This window comes from Pongo abelii, chromosome 5, assembly GCF_028885655.2.
Source record: "Pongo abelii isolate AG06213 chromosome 5, NHGRI_mPonAbe1-v2.0_pri, whole genome shotgun sequence".
In the NCBI taxonomy this organism is placed as follows: Eukaryota; Metazoa; Chordata; class Mammalia; order Primates; family Hominidae; genus Pongo; species Pongo abelii.
The window spans coordinates 47260367-47274836 of record NC_071990.2 but is presented as its reverse complement, the minus strand read 5'-3'; the positions used below and the strand labels follow the sequence as shown (position 1 = coordinate 47274836).

The 14470-nt window shown below is 38.6% G+C and overlaps 1 protein-coding gene across 1 annotated transcript in view; it reads left to right on the top strand.

The window, feature by feature from the left end:
* The window catches only part of ADGRF1 (adhesion G protein-coupled receptor F1), a 51097-nt gene extending 36983 nt beyond the window's left edge, over positions 1–14114 (top strand). Inside the window, exons 11-15 of the mRNA XM_002816963.6 lie at positions 1531–2904; positions 4554–4595; positions 5953–6012; positions 10257–10323; positions 11527–14114. Coding sequence (XP_002817009.3) covers positions 1531–2904; positions 4554–4595; positions 5953–6012; positions 10257–10323; positions 11527–11600 — 1617 coding nt within the window. The 3' untranslated portion in view covers positions 11601–14114. The remainder of the gene's footprint in view (positions 1–1530; positions 2905–4553; positions 4596–5952; positions 6013–10256; positions 10324–11526) is intronic.
* Positions 14115–14470: the final 356 nt, after the last annotated feature.

Sequence of the window (14470 nt, the reverse complement as noted above, 5' to 3'; positions counted from 1 at the left end):
GGAACTCAGGATCAATAGTGTGAGTTCAAAGGAAGACAGAGCTGCTCTTATGCAGGTTACCTGGGCAGCACCTGGCTTAGAGGAGGGGGTGAGCTTTTGCACTATGTGACATAGGCACTGCCTTTTCAACATGTTTGCAATCTATAATTTTTCTTTCCTGTGGCCGCAAGCTCAGACTTGAACTGTGTATATTTTAAGAACTCCCTTCATAACACCTTCTATCAACTGAATATTGTTTAGTTTGGATATTTAAAGATTAACTTACAAATTGCATAAATGATATTTGGTCACTATAGGAAGTGCAAATAAGCAAAAAGAAAAATAAATTATCTGTAGTCTGGTCACTTTAAAATAGACACTGCTTACATTTTAGGTATCACCTCAGTACCTAGAAGAATGACAAGTGATATATAGCATGTGCTCAATAAATATTTGTTCAATAAATATCGTTCTAAACATTTTGGGTGTATACATTTTATATGTTAAAGGGTATAATGTTTTACAAAACTGGATTATATAATATACGTTAAATAATCACACAATAATACTTAACTATATATGATTAAAATTGTTTCAGAAGTGACACTAAATATCAGTAAGTTAAACCCCCTGAGTTAAAGAAAAGATACTCCAATTTGTTTTTTGAAAAACCTGACCACATGTTGTTTACAAGAGACCAACTGAAACAAAATGACACAAAAATGCTAAAAATAAAATGAAGAGTGAAAACAAAGCAGGCAAACACAAAGCAAAAGAAAACAGTTTCTAGGGGCAGTAGAAGTAGAACATCATGGGATTCTGGACTAGAAGGCAGAGAGGGCTGGGTCAGGGTAAGACTCAGGTGGAGTGACAGATGCTTGCAGCAGAGCGTCTGGGAGCCAGACCCATAAGCAAGAGAAGGGGTTCTGTGGGAAGAAGTAACAACTTCCAAGGAGTTGCTTGGAAAATGAATCTCAAACTAAGACTGACTCTTAAAACCCATGACAATTCAATGCTTGGGTCCAGGCTTTAAAAATTGTTTTGCTTTATGTAGTAGGAAACAAGAAACAAAAACTGTAGTAAACAAGAAACCTAAAAATTTGAGCATCTCTTATGTGAGTTTTGAACTTCTGGTGTTAGCAAAACAAACATAATATGGGAAAGCAGTACAAAGTAGTGTCTGCATCTTTGAGCCTCAGCCTGAATAGCAGTGTAGTCATTTTTAACATCTTAGAGAGGAGGAAATGCACATCATATGTGCAGCTGAAATTGCAGGATGCTTTCTCATTTGTCCTGAAGCCCCAGTGCATTTACAGATGCTCTGGGGTGATCACCCTGGGATTTACATGATTCTGCTGACCCAAGATTTTGCCCAAAGCTTCTACTGTACAGAGGAACTGAGCTAAATTTGATTGATGAGTTTTAATGTGGTTCGTGACTGAGCCAATTCTCTGGGCATTTTTCCTATTCTTAATGCTAATGACCATCCACTGCTGGTCCTCTTATCTGTTTACTCAAAAACACAAACTGACTCTCATCCTTGTGTTTCAGGATGTCATCAGTATAGCTGACAATATCCTTAATTCAGCCTCAGTAACCAACTGGACAGTCTTACTGCGGGAAGAAAAGTATGCCAGCTCAAGGTTTCTAGAGACATTGGAAAACATCAGCACTCTGGTGCCTCCGACAGCTCTTCCTCTGAATTTTTCTCGGAAATTCATTAACTGGAAAGGGATTCCAGTGACCAAAAGCCAACCCAAAAGAGGTTACAGCTATCAGATTGAAATGTGTCCCCAAAATACATCTATTCCCATCAGAGGCCATGTGTTAATTGGGTCAGACCAATTCCAGAGATCCCTTCCAGAAACTATTATCAGCATGGCCTCGTTGACTCTGGGGAACATTCTACCCATTTCCAAAAATGGAAATGCTCAGGTCAATGGACCTGTGATATCCACGGTTATTCAAAACTATTCCATAAATGAAGTTTTCCTAATTTTTTCCAAGATAGAGTCAAACCTGAGCCAGCCTCATTGTGTGTTTTGGGATTTCAGTCATTTGCAGTGGAACGATGCAGGCTGCCACCTAGTGAATGAAACTCCAGACATCGTGATGTGCCGATGTACTCACTTGACCTCCTTCTCCATGTTGATGTCACCTTTTGTCCCCCCTACAATCTTCCCCGTTGTAAAATGGATCACCTATGTGGGACTGGGTATCTCCATTGGAAGTCTCATTTTATGCCTGATCATCGAGGCTCTGTTTTGGAAGCAGATGAAAAGAAGCCAAACCTCTCACACACGTCATATTTGCATGGTGAACATAGCCCTGTCCCTCTTGATTGCTGATGTCTGGTTTATTGTTGGTGCCACAGTGGACACCACGGTGAACCCTTCTGGAGTCTGCACAGCTGCTGTGTTCTTTATACACTTCTTCTACCTCTCTTTGTTCTTCTGGATGCTCATGCTTGGCATCCTGCTGGCTTACCGGATCATCCTCGTGTTCCATCACATGGCCCAACATTTGATGACGGCTGTTGGATTTTGCCTGGGTTATGGGTGCCCTCTCATTATATCTGTCATTACCATTGCTGTCACGCAACCTAGCAATACCTACAAAAGGAAAGATGTGTGTTGGCTTAACTGGTCCAATGGAAGCAAACCACTCCTGGCTTTTGTTGTCCCTGCACTGGCTATTGTGGCTGTGAACTTTGTTGTGGTGCTTCTAGTTCTCACAAAGCTCAGGAGGCCGACTGTTGGGGAAAGACTGAGTCGGGATGACAAGGCCACCATCGTCCGCATGGGGAAGAGCCTTCTCATTCTGACCCCTCTGCTAGGGCTCACCTGGGGCTTTGGAATAGGAACAATAGTGGACAGCCAGAATCCGGCTTGGCATGTTATTTTTGCTTTACTCAATGCATTCCAGGTGAGAACAATAACAATAACCTATTGTATTGTCAAGTGATTGGAATAAGTAGAGAACTCAGGCAGGTAAAACCACTCTGGAGATTATCTCATCTCCCTGCCTCCAGCAAGACCATCAGAAAAACTGCATGGAAACAATAAATAGAAAAAAATATTTTTCTTACTTAGTTACTATCATACTGAAGCAGAATATTGGATTTCTTCAGTAACCCATTACAAGGCTTTAAATCTATTAGGTTCTTCTGGCAAACTATCTCGCTTGCTGCTGACTCAGTTCTCTTTCTCTTATGCAGAACTCTGGGAAAAAATTAAACAGAGAAAGGGAAATACATCATAAGTACTTGTTGACTCTGAATGGTGCAAAGGAATTTCCTAGGGTGCAATAGAGAAGGGGCTAGCAAAATGCAACCAGTAGGCTGTTTTTGTAAATAAAGTTTTATTGGAATACGGCCATGCCTATTTATGTACATATGGTCTATGGCTGCTTTCACTGCAATGGCAGGGTTGAGTAGTTGCAAAAGAAACCGTATAGCCCGCAAAGCCTAAAGTACTTACCACCTGGCTCATCACAGAAAAAGTTTGCTAATCTCTGCTACAAAGAATGGGTTTTTACTTGGCACAGTCAGAGAGTGTTCAGAGAGGAAGTGGACAAAGCAATCATTAGGTTTTGATGAATCTGGACGAGAGCCTTCAATCCCAGTTCAGTGAAGGTTTTGCTGGACCACCTCAGATAATGACTCAGGGAAGTGGTGGTTAAACATTTGAACTCTAGAGTTAAATAGGTCTGGGCTCAAACACATCACTTTACAAACTGTGTGACCTCTAGCACATTGCTTAATCTCTCTGTCTCTCAATTCTCTCATCTTTTAAATAGAGATAATGATACTTACATCATCAAATAAATGTGAGGGTTAAATGAGCTAATTTAGCACTTATCGCATTGTCTGGCACATAACAAATGCTCAATAGGTGTTTCCTAAAAGTTGGTTCTCCATCTATTCAGCAACCAGTGAACAGTCAGGTGCTAGTATGGATGGCAATCATAGAGCATGCCCCTAGCAGTGACAAGTTTAGGGTGCTCCTGTTGGGGAGCAGGAGTACAGTCTTATGGTGATACACTGTCTGAACAAGCACCAACTGAAGGAGCTATGCCTGAGAGAAGGAATTCAAGATCCACCAAAACAGTTACCAAGGGTTCCCCAAGACCTGCACTGGAAGGAAAGGGTGCTGATATAGGTCAAATCCCTCCACTTGGCCATAGGATTGGATCTCTGTGCCTGCTGCCATCATAGATGCTTAGACATCAAATTCCTGGTCTAAAGAAAGACTAAGATACAGACAAAAAAGGATGCTATTTGTTTTGGATTGGGATGGTACGATGGGGAGAATGAAGCTCCACATGCAAAACTTCATTCGATTGGTCATTTGCTTATTTAGACATCAACAAAAATTTTTTTTGAGTACTTTGCATAGTGCCATGCACTTGTGGAGGCCACATGGTGTTCTTGCTTTCAAGGAGACTATAGTCTCTTAGGGAGACAGACAAGAAGACAGTTTCAATGTGGGGTGATTGAATAGTGTTACATATAAATGCTTTCTTTTTTGGAAAAGAAAAATACAATACATGTGATTTATTCTTTTTTTTTAAAGGGATTTTTTATCTTATGCTTTGGAATACTCTTGGACAGTAAGGTATGTGCACTTATTTCTCTCATTAACCCCTAGCCCAGACATCTTAGGCTCCCTCCCCTTTGTTCTGAGGCCTTTATTCATATAATAAGAGGTTGGACTATTGGTACTTTTGTAATAAAATTCTGTGCTTTTAGAGAAGTCAGGCTCAGTCAGAAAACAAAGGAACTAAACAGTCACTGCTGATAAAGCTTGCAGAACTAATCAAACATGTAATGTAAACGTTTTTGGAAAAAAGGGGAATTCTTTTTACCTTTAACTTTTCTAATTTAAATTATGGTATGGCAGTAATTCCATAGCAAAATTGCTTTGCTAAGAGGTGAATTCTCTTTTATTCTTTCAATTAGTCTACCCATTTATTTAGAATATGCTGAAATATATATCTACTTCTATACTTGTAGAGTTTTAAACAGTAAGTGTTAATAGGCTCTCACAGACTATTATTCTAAGTGAAGTAACTCAGGAATGGAAAACCAAGCATTGTATAGTTTCACTCGTAAGTGGGTGATAAGCTTTGAGGATGCAAAGACATAAGAATGACACAATGGACTTTGGGGACTCAGGGGAAAAGGGTGGGAAGGGGGTGAGGGATAAAAGACTACAAATTGGGTGCAGTATATACTGCTCAGGTGATGGGTGCACCAGAATCTGACAAATCACCACTAAAGAACTTACTCATGTAACCAAACACCACTTGTTCCTCAATAACCAATGGAAATAAAAATATTTTAAAACGCAAAGTATACTGTTGAAGAAAAATAAATAAATAAATAGCCTCTCACATTAAATAAAATTCCCAGTGAAGAACAGTGAGTTTAAATGAAAGATAATAGAAAAAAAATTTTAAATATACTTGTTTCATAAACCCAAGCATTAAACAATTCTGTTGGGAGAGGTGAAGGCCGTAAGCTAATAGATGTACAGTCTTTGTTTTAATAAGAAAATAAAAAATTTTTATAATTAGCAAAATTGTTGCTAATTATAGGAACAATTTTGCACATGAACAAACTGCTATCTACAAAGAAGCAATTTGCTGTTCTTAATTGTACTAAATAATTGCCTTGTCTTACCATTCATGTGGTTAGGAAACTCTTCCCTTCAATTTAGCAATTATTGCCAACTACTAATGTCTAAAATCAGAATGAGTATGGCATTTGGTACTGTTGTTCTTTGTTGAATTCTAGTTTTGTTTATAGGTAAAGAGATGAAGAAAATAATCTTTCTACCAGATATCCATTCATGGTCTACTAACTGCTTCTAGGAAATAATACTATTAACCATTTCAACTTGCAGTTGTTCTTGATTTGTCTGTGTATGATTGTATGTGTATCTGCTCAATATTTCTTTGTTGCCCTTGTAGCTGCGACAACTTCTGTTCAACAATTTGTCTGCCTTAAGTTCTTGGAAGCAAACAGAAAAGGTAATTATCTCCTACTGCCGTGAATCCAATACATGAAGTTCCGGTTTTGCATTCTTCTCTTTATACAGTCTTGCTGCAAGCCAACTTCTGTGTAAAACCCTTTCTTTCACCGTTATATTCCTGGTATCTGACATGGAGCCTGGCACATGAGTGATAGTAAAGAGTTGTTGAGTGAATGAGTGATTAAATGAATGACTGTGAAGTCATGGAAACTTACAAGGATGCTCAAGTATGGAAGTCTGTGGGTGCTTGTGAGTGAATACTTTTGAACAATGGCATTTACTTTAGTCTGACTTGCTTGTCAATATTTAGAACTAGCAAGGCCCTTTTCTTCATCTGACTTTCCGAACCTTCTGTAAACCATTTTTCCTTCTCTAGACAGATAAAAGGGGAGATCTTGGTTAAATTCTTGTCTTTAAATTTGGTTAACTTCTAATATATAAAAGTATTATGTATTAATAATTTTCTTTTTTTAGGCTGGTATCACTGATTCTGTTACTTGCAATCTTAGCTCTTAAGTCTACAAACTCACAAGTTTTTAAGGAAATGGAGGATTCCTGTTTCATTCTTTGCCATAAAAGTATAATCCATATGAGGATAGTATATTTAGAAACAAAAGTGCTTGAACACATATTTTGTGTTTTCAATGTTATTTAGACTTTTGTTTTTCAGCAAGGCACTGAGGGCCTTTCAGTTCTAAAGCAGAGAATTTCTGTATTTTATAAAAGTCAACTGACTTAACTGCATCCAAACCTATATGGGTATTTAGAGATTTTTACAAGAGACAATATAACTTTTTAAAATAAAAATCAATAAGGAAATTTTCCTCTGGCATTAAAAAATCTTCCTTGATCTGCATTTTTCAGTAGACAGCACTGCTATAAATTACGGAGCACTGGCCCATGAGCAGGTGGACCAGTCCTGCCCTTGTATTTCTGACTCTGTAACCAATTGGCTTTGTGATCTTAGGAAAGTCACTTAGTCTCTAAGTTTCAATTTTCTCAACTGTAGAAAATAAATGTTGGACTAGTTATTCAAAGCAGAAGTTCTCACATTCTGGAATTTAGATTTTATGTCTGGAAGAACTAAAAATCACTCAAACCAGAAGTTGTGAAACTAATGAGTCATTATCTACACTTAAGAAAAGGAGAAAATTACAGCACATGTGACTACATCAAAGATAAAACCTTTAGTGAATATAATGAGACAGGACACTCCCCACCCTGCAAAGCAGAAAGTCAAAATTTTTCTCTTTTGAAAACCAAAGAAGGAAAAATGCTCCCAAGTAAAATAAAACAAAAGCAAAAGCAAGAATGCCTAACGGTTTCTCTCTGTTTCTAACATCAAGCACTGACACTTCTGAGAAGGCAGTGTCTGTATTTGTACCTTCTCCCCAATTTCATTTCCAAATTAGGTGACAAAAATGAGAGTTTGTTGCTGGCTAGGTGGCTCATTTGTTTTGAAATAAATATACATTATTTTCAAGAAGAAAATATGTGCATTTATAATTTTCTTAGAGAGTTTGAATGAAAAAGCAGGACCCCAAGGACCCCAAATGACAGATGATGAGAAGGTGAGAAAGAGATCACACTTGATGAATATTCCTGCCAAGAAACTCGCTGGTGAGCAAAATCAGCGAGAGTGGTAACCAGACGTAGACCCAGCACAGCAGTGACAGGCTAGAGTTGCCAGGATGTGACAAGTTCATATGTTGGGAGGGGTGAGCCAGTGAAGAGACTCTGAAAACAAATGAGAGAGAGAAAGAAAGAGAGGATAATGGGCAGAAGAGGACTCCTGGGAAGACAGAGGGATTGGCCGGACTGAAGATGGAGGGATTAGCTCCTTAGCTTGACACAGGAAGTACCGTACTGATGCAGGAGGAGCAACATGTATAAATTGGGATTCTAAGTGAAAAAGTATCTGAGACAGGTCTCAATCAATTTAGAAGTTTACTTGCTACGGTTAAGGATCATGAGCCATGACACAGCCTCAGGAGGTTCTGAGAATGTGTGCCAAAGATGGTTGAATTACAGCTTGATTTTATACATTTTAGGGAGACATAAACATCAGTCAGTACATGCGAGGTATATCTTGGTTCATTCTGGAAAGATGGGACAACGCGAAGTAGGGGCAGGAGGGCTTCCACGTCATAGATGGATTCAAAGATTTTCTCATTGGCAATTGGTTGAAAGAGTTACGTTATTATCTAAAGACCTGGAATCAATAGAAAGGAGTTTCTGGGTTAAGCTAAGGGGTTGTGTAGACCAAGGTTCTTTTTATGTACATGAAGCCCTTTGTTGCAAGAGATGCAAATGTGTTCTATTCAGACCTTTTAAAGGATATAGACTCTCAGCTAATCTCTTCAGGATCAGAAAAAGATCTGGAAAGGGAAGGGAATTTTCTACAGAATATAAATTTCTTCCACAAGAGACAGCTTTGCAGGGCCATTTCAAAATATGTCAAAGAAATACATTTTGTGGTAAAATGCTTTGATTTCTTTCAGGACCTATCTGTCGTATGATGCTATGCTAGAGTTTGGTTGGAATTTGGTATCTTATTGCTACAAAGGATTTGTTCTATCAGTCTTAAGATCTCAGTTTTGTGTCTGAGCTCCAAAGGGAGAAGAGTACAATGAAGCATGTCTGACCCCCACTTCCCATCATAACCTCAACTAGTTTTTCAGGTTTCTTTGAAATCTCCTTGTCTGAGAGGGGGATCCATTCAGTTGGTTGGAGGGGCTTAGAGTTTTATTTTTGTTTATAGTGTCATGATGTTGAGAGTTCGAACCTTGATACTTTTTTCGTTTGTTTGTTTTTCTTAAGTAGTGGACAAGGCCATCCTCTGAGAGATAGCTAAAGGAGGAGTAAAGTAGCGATCCTGAACAGAGCAGTGAGACTATGATAGTTGACTGAAGGGAATGAAAGAAGAGCCAGCAATAATCTCAGCAAGGACCATCCTTCAAGCCACAGCACACTGTATGGACCCCAAATCTTCTCCATGCTCAGGCCCCTGTCTTGACCCTCCATTGTCCCTAGGCATGTTCTCTGTAACTCTTCGCCAAGACACAGACTCTGGTGGCCTCAATGGACCCCCCTCCACAAAGAATAGATTTACAGACCTACATCTGAGTTCCAGTAACTCACGGCCTGTTATTTGGCCAAGTGCTTCGACCCATATAACTTCACACACCTGAAGAGGCTACTTCTTCCCAGACCACAAGGAAGTATGTTGAGTATGTTACAACCTAAAATTCCTATCTCCAAATGGTACAGGATGCAATTTTAAGTGCCATGATCCCTGACCTTATGATTTTTTTTAAAGGGTTATAACATTAAATGTTTGCTGAGCCCTGAATTCTAGAAAATTAATTATTTTGCTTTGAAAGTTTCAAATCTTTTTAATTCTTATTTTTGTAGCTTTTTTTTTTTTCAGAGCTCAATGTGCTTTAATACCAGTGAAAATGGAAAAACTATCACTGGTCTATCTACTGAATATAATAAGAACATGTTTTTCCCACCTTGGTTTGGTTTCCTAGTGGCATAGACTGTAGCAAGGAATGAAACTTTTTCCTTCCAATATTCCCAGTGCCAGAACAGCATCTGGCACACAAGGCATTCAATATGAGATGGTAAATTAATGGACAAATGAAAGATGAACTAATGAGTAGAAAAATATATAATGTATGTAAACACTTTTATCTTTCCCGATAAGTCCATGCTTTTTGTTTCAATATTTTATTTAATTTTATAATTCAGCTGTTAAATTATTGAAGTCTATATAGCCTCTGTAGCAATGACCAGAGCATCATTCAAAAGTAGGTTTGAGAGCTAAGATGAGCAAGAGTAAAGCAAAGCTTTATTGGGAATCAGTTTTAGTCGGAGCACTGTTTTTCCTCCATTTTCCTCCATGGGTTTGTCTTCCAGTAACAAATGTGATCCAAAGAAATGTAAGCATAGACATGAAAAGGGATAATGCTGCCTTTAAAACTGTTTTCTAGTTTGTTGTTAGAAGTTATAAAAATATACAGGAACACAGCATTCACTTGAAAATAAATTTTTAGGCATTTTAAATAGATTAAAGCAGAAGAAAGAGTGAGAAAGTAACCATTCTAAATTCTTAAAAAGAGAATAGCACCTATGAAAATGGAATAAAGAATCACGAATGACATCAGGAAGTCAGGAAATGCAGACCAACAGTAAAAGAATCCTATTAATGTCCAAATGACTTATTTTTATTTTGTGCAGCAAAACTCATCAGATTTATCTGCCAAACCCAAATTCTCAAAGCCTTTCAACCCACTGCAAAACAAAGGTGAGTTACAATAAAACCAAAGGTTACAAAAGGTGTGAAAAGAATATATGAGTATATCATATGAATAAAATTCAATGGCAACATGTAAGAAACTCATGTGAGAAGTGTGGGATTATCAGCCAACCATGTTTTCAGAGTTCATCCAGACCGTGCTCAGGGCTGACAGAACAATGTAGGCGACCTGTTGCTTACAGAGAACCAGAAAGTGTCTTTATGTAATGTCATCACAAATTATCTCTATTTCCCCAGTTTGACATTACATAAATCTGTGGCATGGATCATTGAGGCCTTGAGGGGAAGGAGTGTGGTTAGACTAACACCATGTATGTCCTTACTGGAGAATCACCCCTTTGTGCCAGCTGCCGAGCAGTGGGCACGCGGCCAGGTGCTTGTGCCCTGATGTTGCACATGTCCTCCTCCCTAAAATGCCCCTGGGCAGGAAGGGGCCACACCTGCTAAGAGTGAAAGATCACTGTCTCCTCCACCTGTGACATGCATTGGCCTTATGTTCATTGATTGGCGGTTACTAAAGTCTGTGCTGTTGAGCAACTGCAAGACCAGTGTTTAAACGTTGCAAGTAGTCACAGCATTGTTGGAGGAGAGAGAAGGTTGGAACATGGAAATGGAGGAGGAGACATTGCCTTACAAGCTAAGTTGAAATCATACTTAAGAGTTCAAGTCCCATTTCGCATTCAGTTATGTTAATGTCATCATTAATGTAGGAAACTCATTTTATATTCCCATTGAAATTATTCAAATTCCAGATAAAGTTCAAGTGTCTGGAGAATGTGCTTGTCCCGGACCCTTGGGTTCTGTTGTTATTGCCACCAGTCAGCTTGAGCGCTTTTTACAAGTCTCTACCTTTTGGGGGCATTTGTTCCTCATCTATAAAATAAAAAGCTAAGAGATTACTAAGATTCTTCCAGCAATAACATATTGTGATCTCAGTCTACTTTATGTCATTTCCCAGCAATATTTGAAAAACATGATATTTCTCAAATAAGTGATACTTGACAAATGCAAGCCTCTGTGGTGTCGGTGAAATGCTATTTCTCTCCACCAACCACAGTTTTTTTGTCTTTACCTAGAATCTTTTTAAAACTGTTCCTAGTTGTAAAATAATCTACAGGCTAATTTCCACTTTGGTCTCATGTTTGATTTCAACAGAGTAAAAATAATTATTTCCTTTTTTTTCCCCTTCAGGCCATTATGCATTTTCTCATACTGGAGATTCCTCCGACGACATCATGCTAACTCAGTTTGTCTCAAATGAATAAGGCAAGGAATCATAAAATCAAGAAAAAATTTCCAAAACAACTTGACATTTAGAGACAAATGTCAATGAAGAAATTATGCTCAGTATTCGATCCGGTTTTCTGATTTAGGAGTCTGGGAATAAAACAAGAATGTCTCAGTGGCTTCATTACTGTTCCCTTTTGTCTTCAATTAAATGAAAAGAAGATTTATTTCCATGTGATTTGATTCAAAGAAAGTGCTCCATAAATGCAGAAGAGTAGGTTTTGTTGGAAATTGTGTCAGTGGTACCTTGACTATAAAATATGGTTTCTATTTTCATAAAACAGCATTATTCACATGGCATTTCCAATAATCTGGATTGAAGGAAGAAAATTTTGTGAAATAGCTTTAGATAAATTAATAGGCCACGTTCATTTTCTTGTCAAAAAGTTACTGGTGGGGGAAGGGTGGGAAAAAGTTATTAGTGCAAATTTCCTAGAGAAAAAACCATTTCTCTTTCAAATTTTCCAGTTGAATTTTATGTTTGCTTTTGCTTTTTAGGTTCTATCACTTAACGTTGAAAGTTAGTCAGAAATAAAATGTAAACTTCCATTTCAGATAGCTTTGTAACCATTTATCAGAAAGTATAATAGTGTGATATGATATGTAATGTGGTATTTTTCAGTTTACAAGGCACTTTCATCTGGTCCTAAACCCTGCAAACCAAAGTGTCAAGGCAGACCTAGTGCAGAGATGAGGGCATGGGGGCTCAGAGAGGTAAAGTGACTTGCCAAAGATTGTGAAGCCAGTTAAGGGGAATTGGGGATTTTTAGGACTTTTGTCTCCCAGACCATTTCTACAGCCAATAAAAGCCTTGAAAATTACCTACAGCTCTAGTAAATCTTTATGAGGTCAGTTACACAGTACCCCACTCCCAGAATTCTATGTAAGAGAGAAATTAAGGGAGAATTTGGTTGTCAGCTTCCAGGGAGGTACCTTAAAACATCCTTATTTTCTTTCATAATACACCATAGGCACTTTCTGGAAGTTATTTTCTTGTACAGCCAGTGCCACTTTTGGATGACATACAAAGCAGCAGGAGTTGATGCTATGTGAAGCAACACTTCTCTTCCATACTTCCATCACATTTGGCTCACCTACCTGAGTTTCAACCGTGACCATAGTGCCCAGAGGAACCCAAGCCTTTGATTCACCCTTGCTGTTTTGAGAGGCTTAGGGAGTGTCTCTTAGCCTCCTGACATGGAAAGCCTTCATTCTATGCAAATAAAGACAGCTGGGGGAACTTCTAGTTAGTGGTGGTAGATTAAATAAGCATACCTAAGAGAAATTCAAAGTTAGATTTCCACAAGGCACCAAGGTGCAGCACACATGAAATATGAAAGTGAGAGGTTCAAAGGAAATGACTGAGGACCTGTTAGATGGTTCTATACCCCACAAATATATATGACAGTCAACAGAATTTTATGAGAAAGATTTCCTTGCAGAAAACTGCTGTATGAGCCTTCTCACTCTACCTACCCACAAAAGTGAGGAAAGGAGGAATGTCTGCTCCTTGACCTCAAATTTAGTGAGAGAAGATTTCTCAGATAGCTTTCTATGGAACCACAACAATTAGGGTGCATGGCTGATGGAATTCTAGGACAATTCTGTGCCTAGAATTGTGGCCACAGCTCCGGTAGTAGAGCCCTGAATGAGTTTTTTGTTGAGAATAGCCTGTATGTCTAGTGTTTGTCAGGGCAATGGATGTATGTGTTTCCCATGAACCATGGTGAGACATGCAAGAGTGAAGGTCAGCATGGGGCTCTTTTAGGTCCTCTCTGATAGGGTTGTCCAAAGAGGTGGAGGGAACCCAGCATCAAGAAATGGGAGGTGAAGCCAGATTGTGGGATGAGGAAGGAGTCACAAATGACCACCTGGAATACAAAAGAATCTACACAGGCTAAAGATGAGAAGTCAGGGCTATGAGAATTTCTCTGGGAGTTCTTGAATGCTCCCTCTCTTATTATACATAATTACTATCCAGAGAACCCTGACACCATGTGAATGCAGCCCTATCTCATAAGACAAATTTCTTTTTTTTGGTACCTTGGGGAAGGGGAGGCCAGAAACCTCAGTGTCCAAGGTGGGGTTGAAGGAAAGGGAGAAATCTTAGCAAAAATGTCAACTAGCAAGGGAAGATGTGCTAGTGCAAGTAGGCAACTCAACACAAGACTCAGTTGGGGAGGGAAGAAAAACTTAGTACTAAATTATTGTAGTTTCTTATTGTAGGCAACTGGAAGTCATAATTACCAAACTATTTAAAATGACCAAAATGTTGCTCTTACCTGAGTATGTTGGCATATAACTGGAATGTATCTGATGGAAGAAAAAGCTTCTCCCACTGAATAAATTTTATGAGGATGATGAGAGACAAAAAAATGTTTGATCAGATATCATCTATGTGCATGCTTGTCTAATTCACTGATTACGCATACGTAATCTACTAAATGCTACTAAATGCTACTAAAACAACAATAAAATAATTAAAAAGTGAATAGCATTGTAATAATTTTCTATTGCTGTGTTTTCTATTATAATAGTTTATTCCATTTTTATTATGATAGTTTATTGCTGCATATAAAATTGCTGCAAACTCAGCAGCTTAAAGCAACACACATTTATTATCTCAAAGTGGTCATGGGTGGATTCCATGCACAGCTAAGCTTGTACTTTGCTCAGGGTTACACAGGGCTGTCATCAAGGTACTGGATAGACTGTCGTGTCATCTGGAGGTGCAGGTGGGGAAGAATTCACTTCTGACTCATTCAGGTTGTTGGCAGAATTTGTCCCCTTGTGGTTGTAGGAATGAGAATGGTGGCTTTTTGCTGACTATTGGCTAGAATTCATCCTC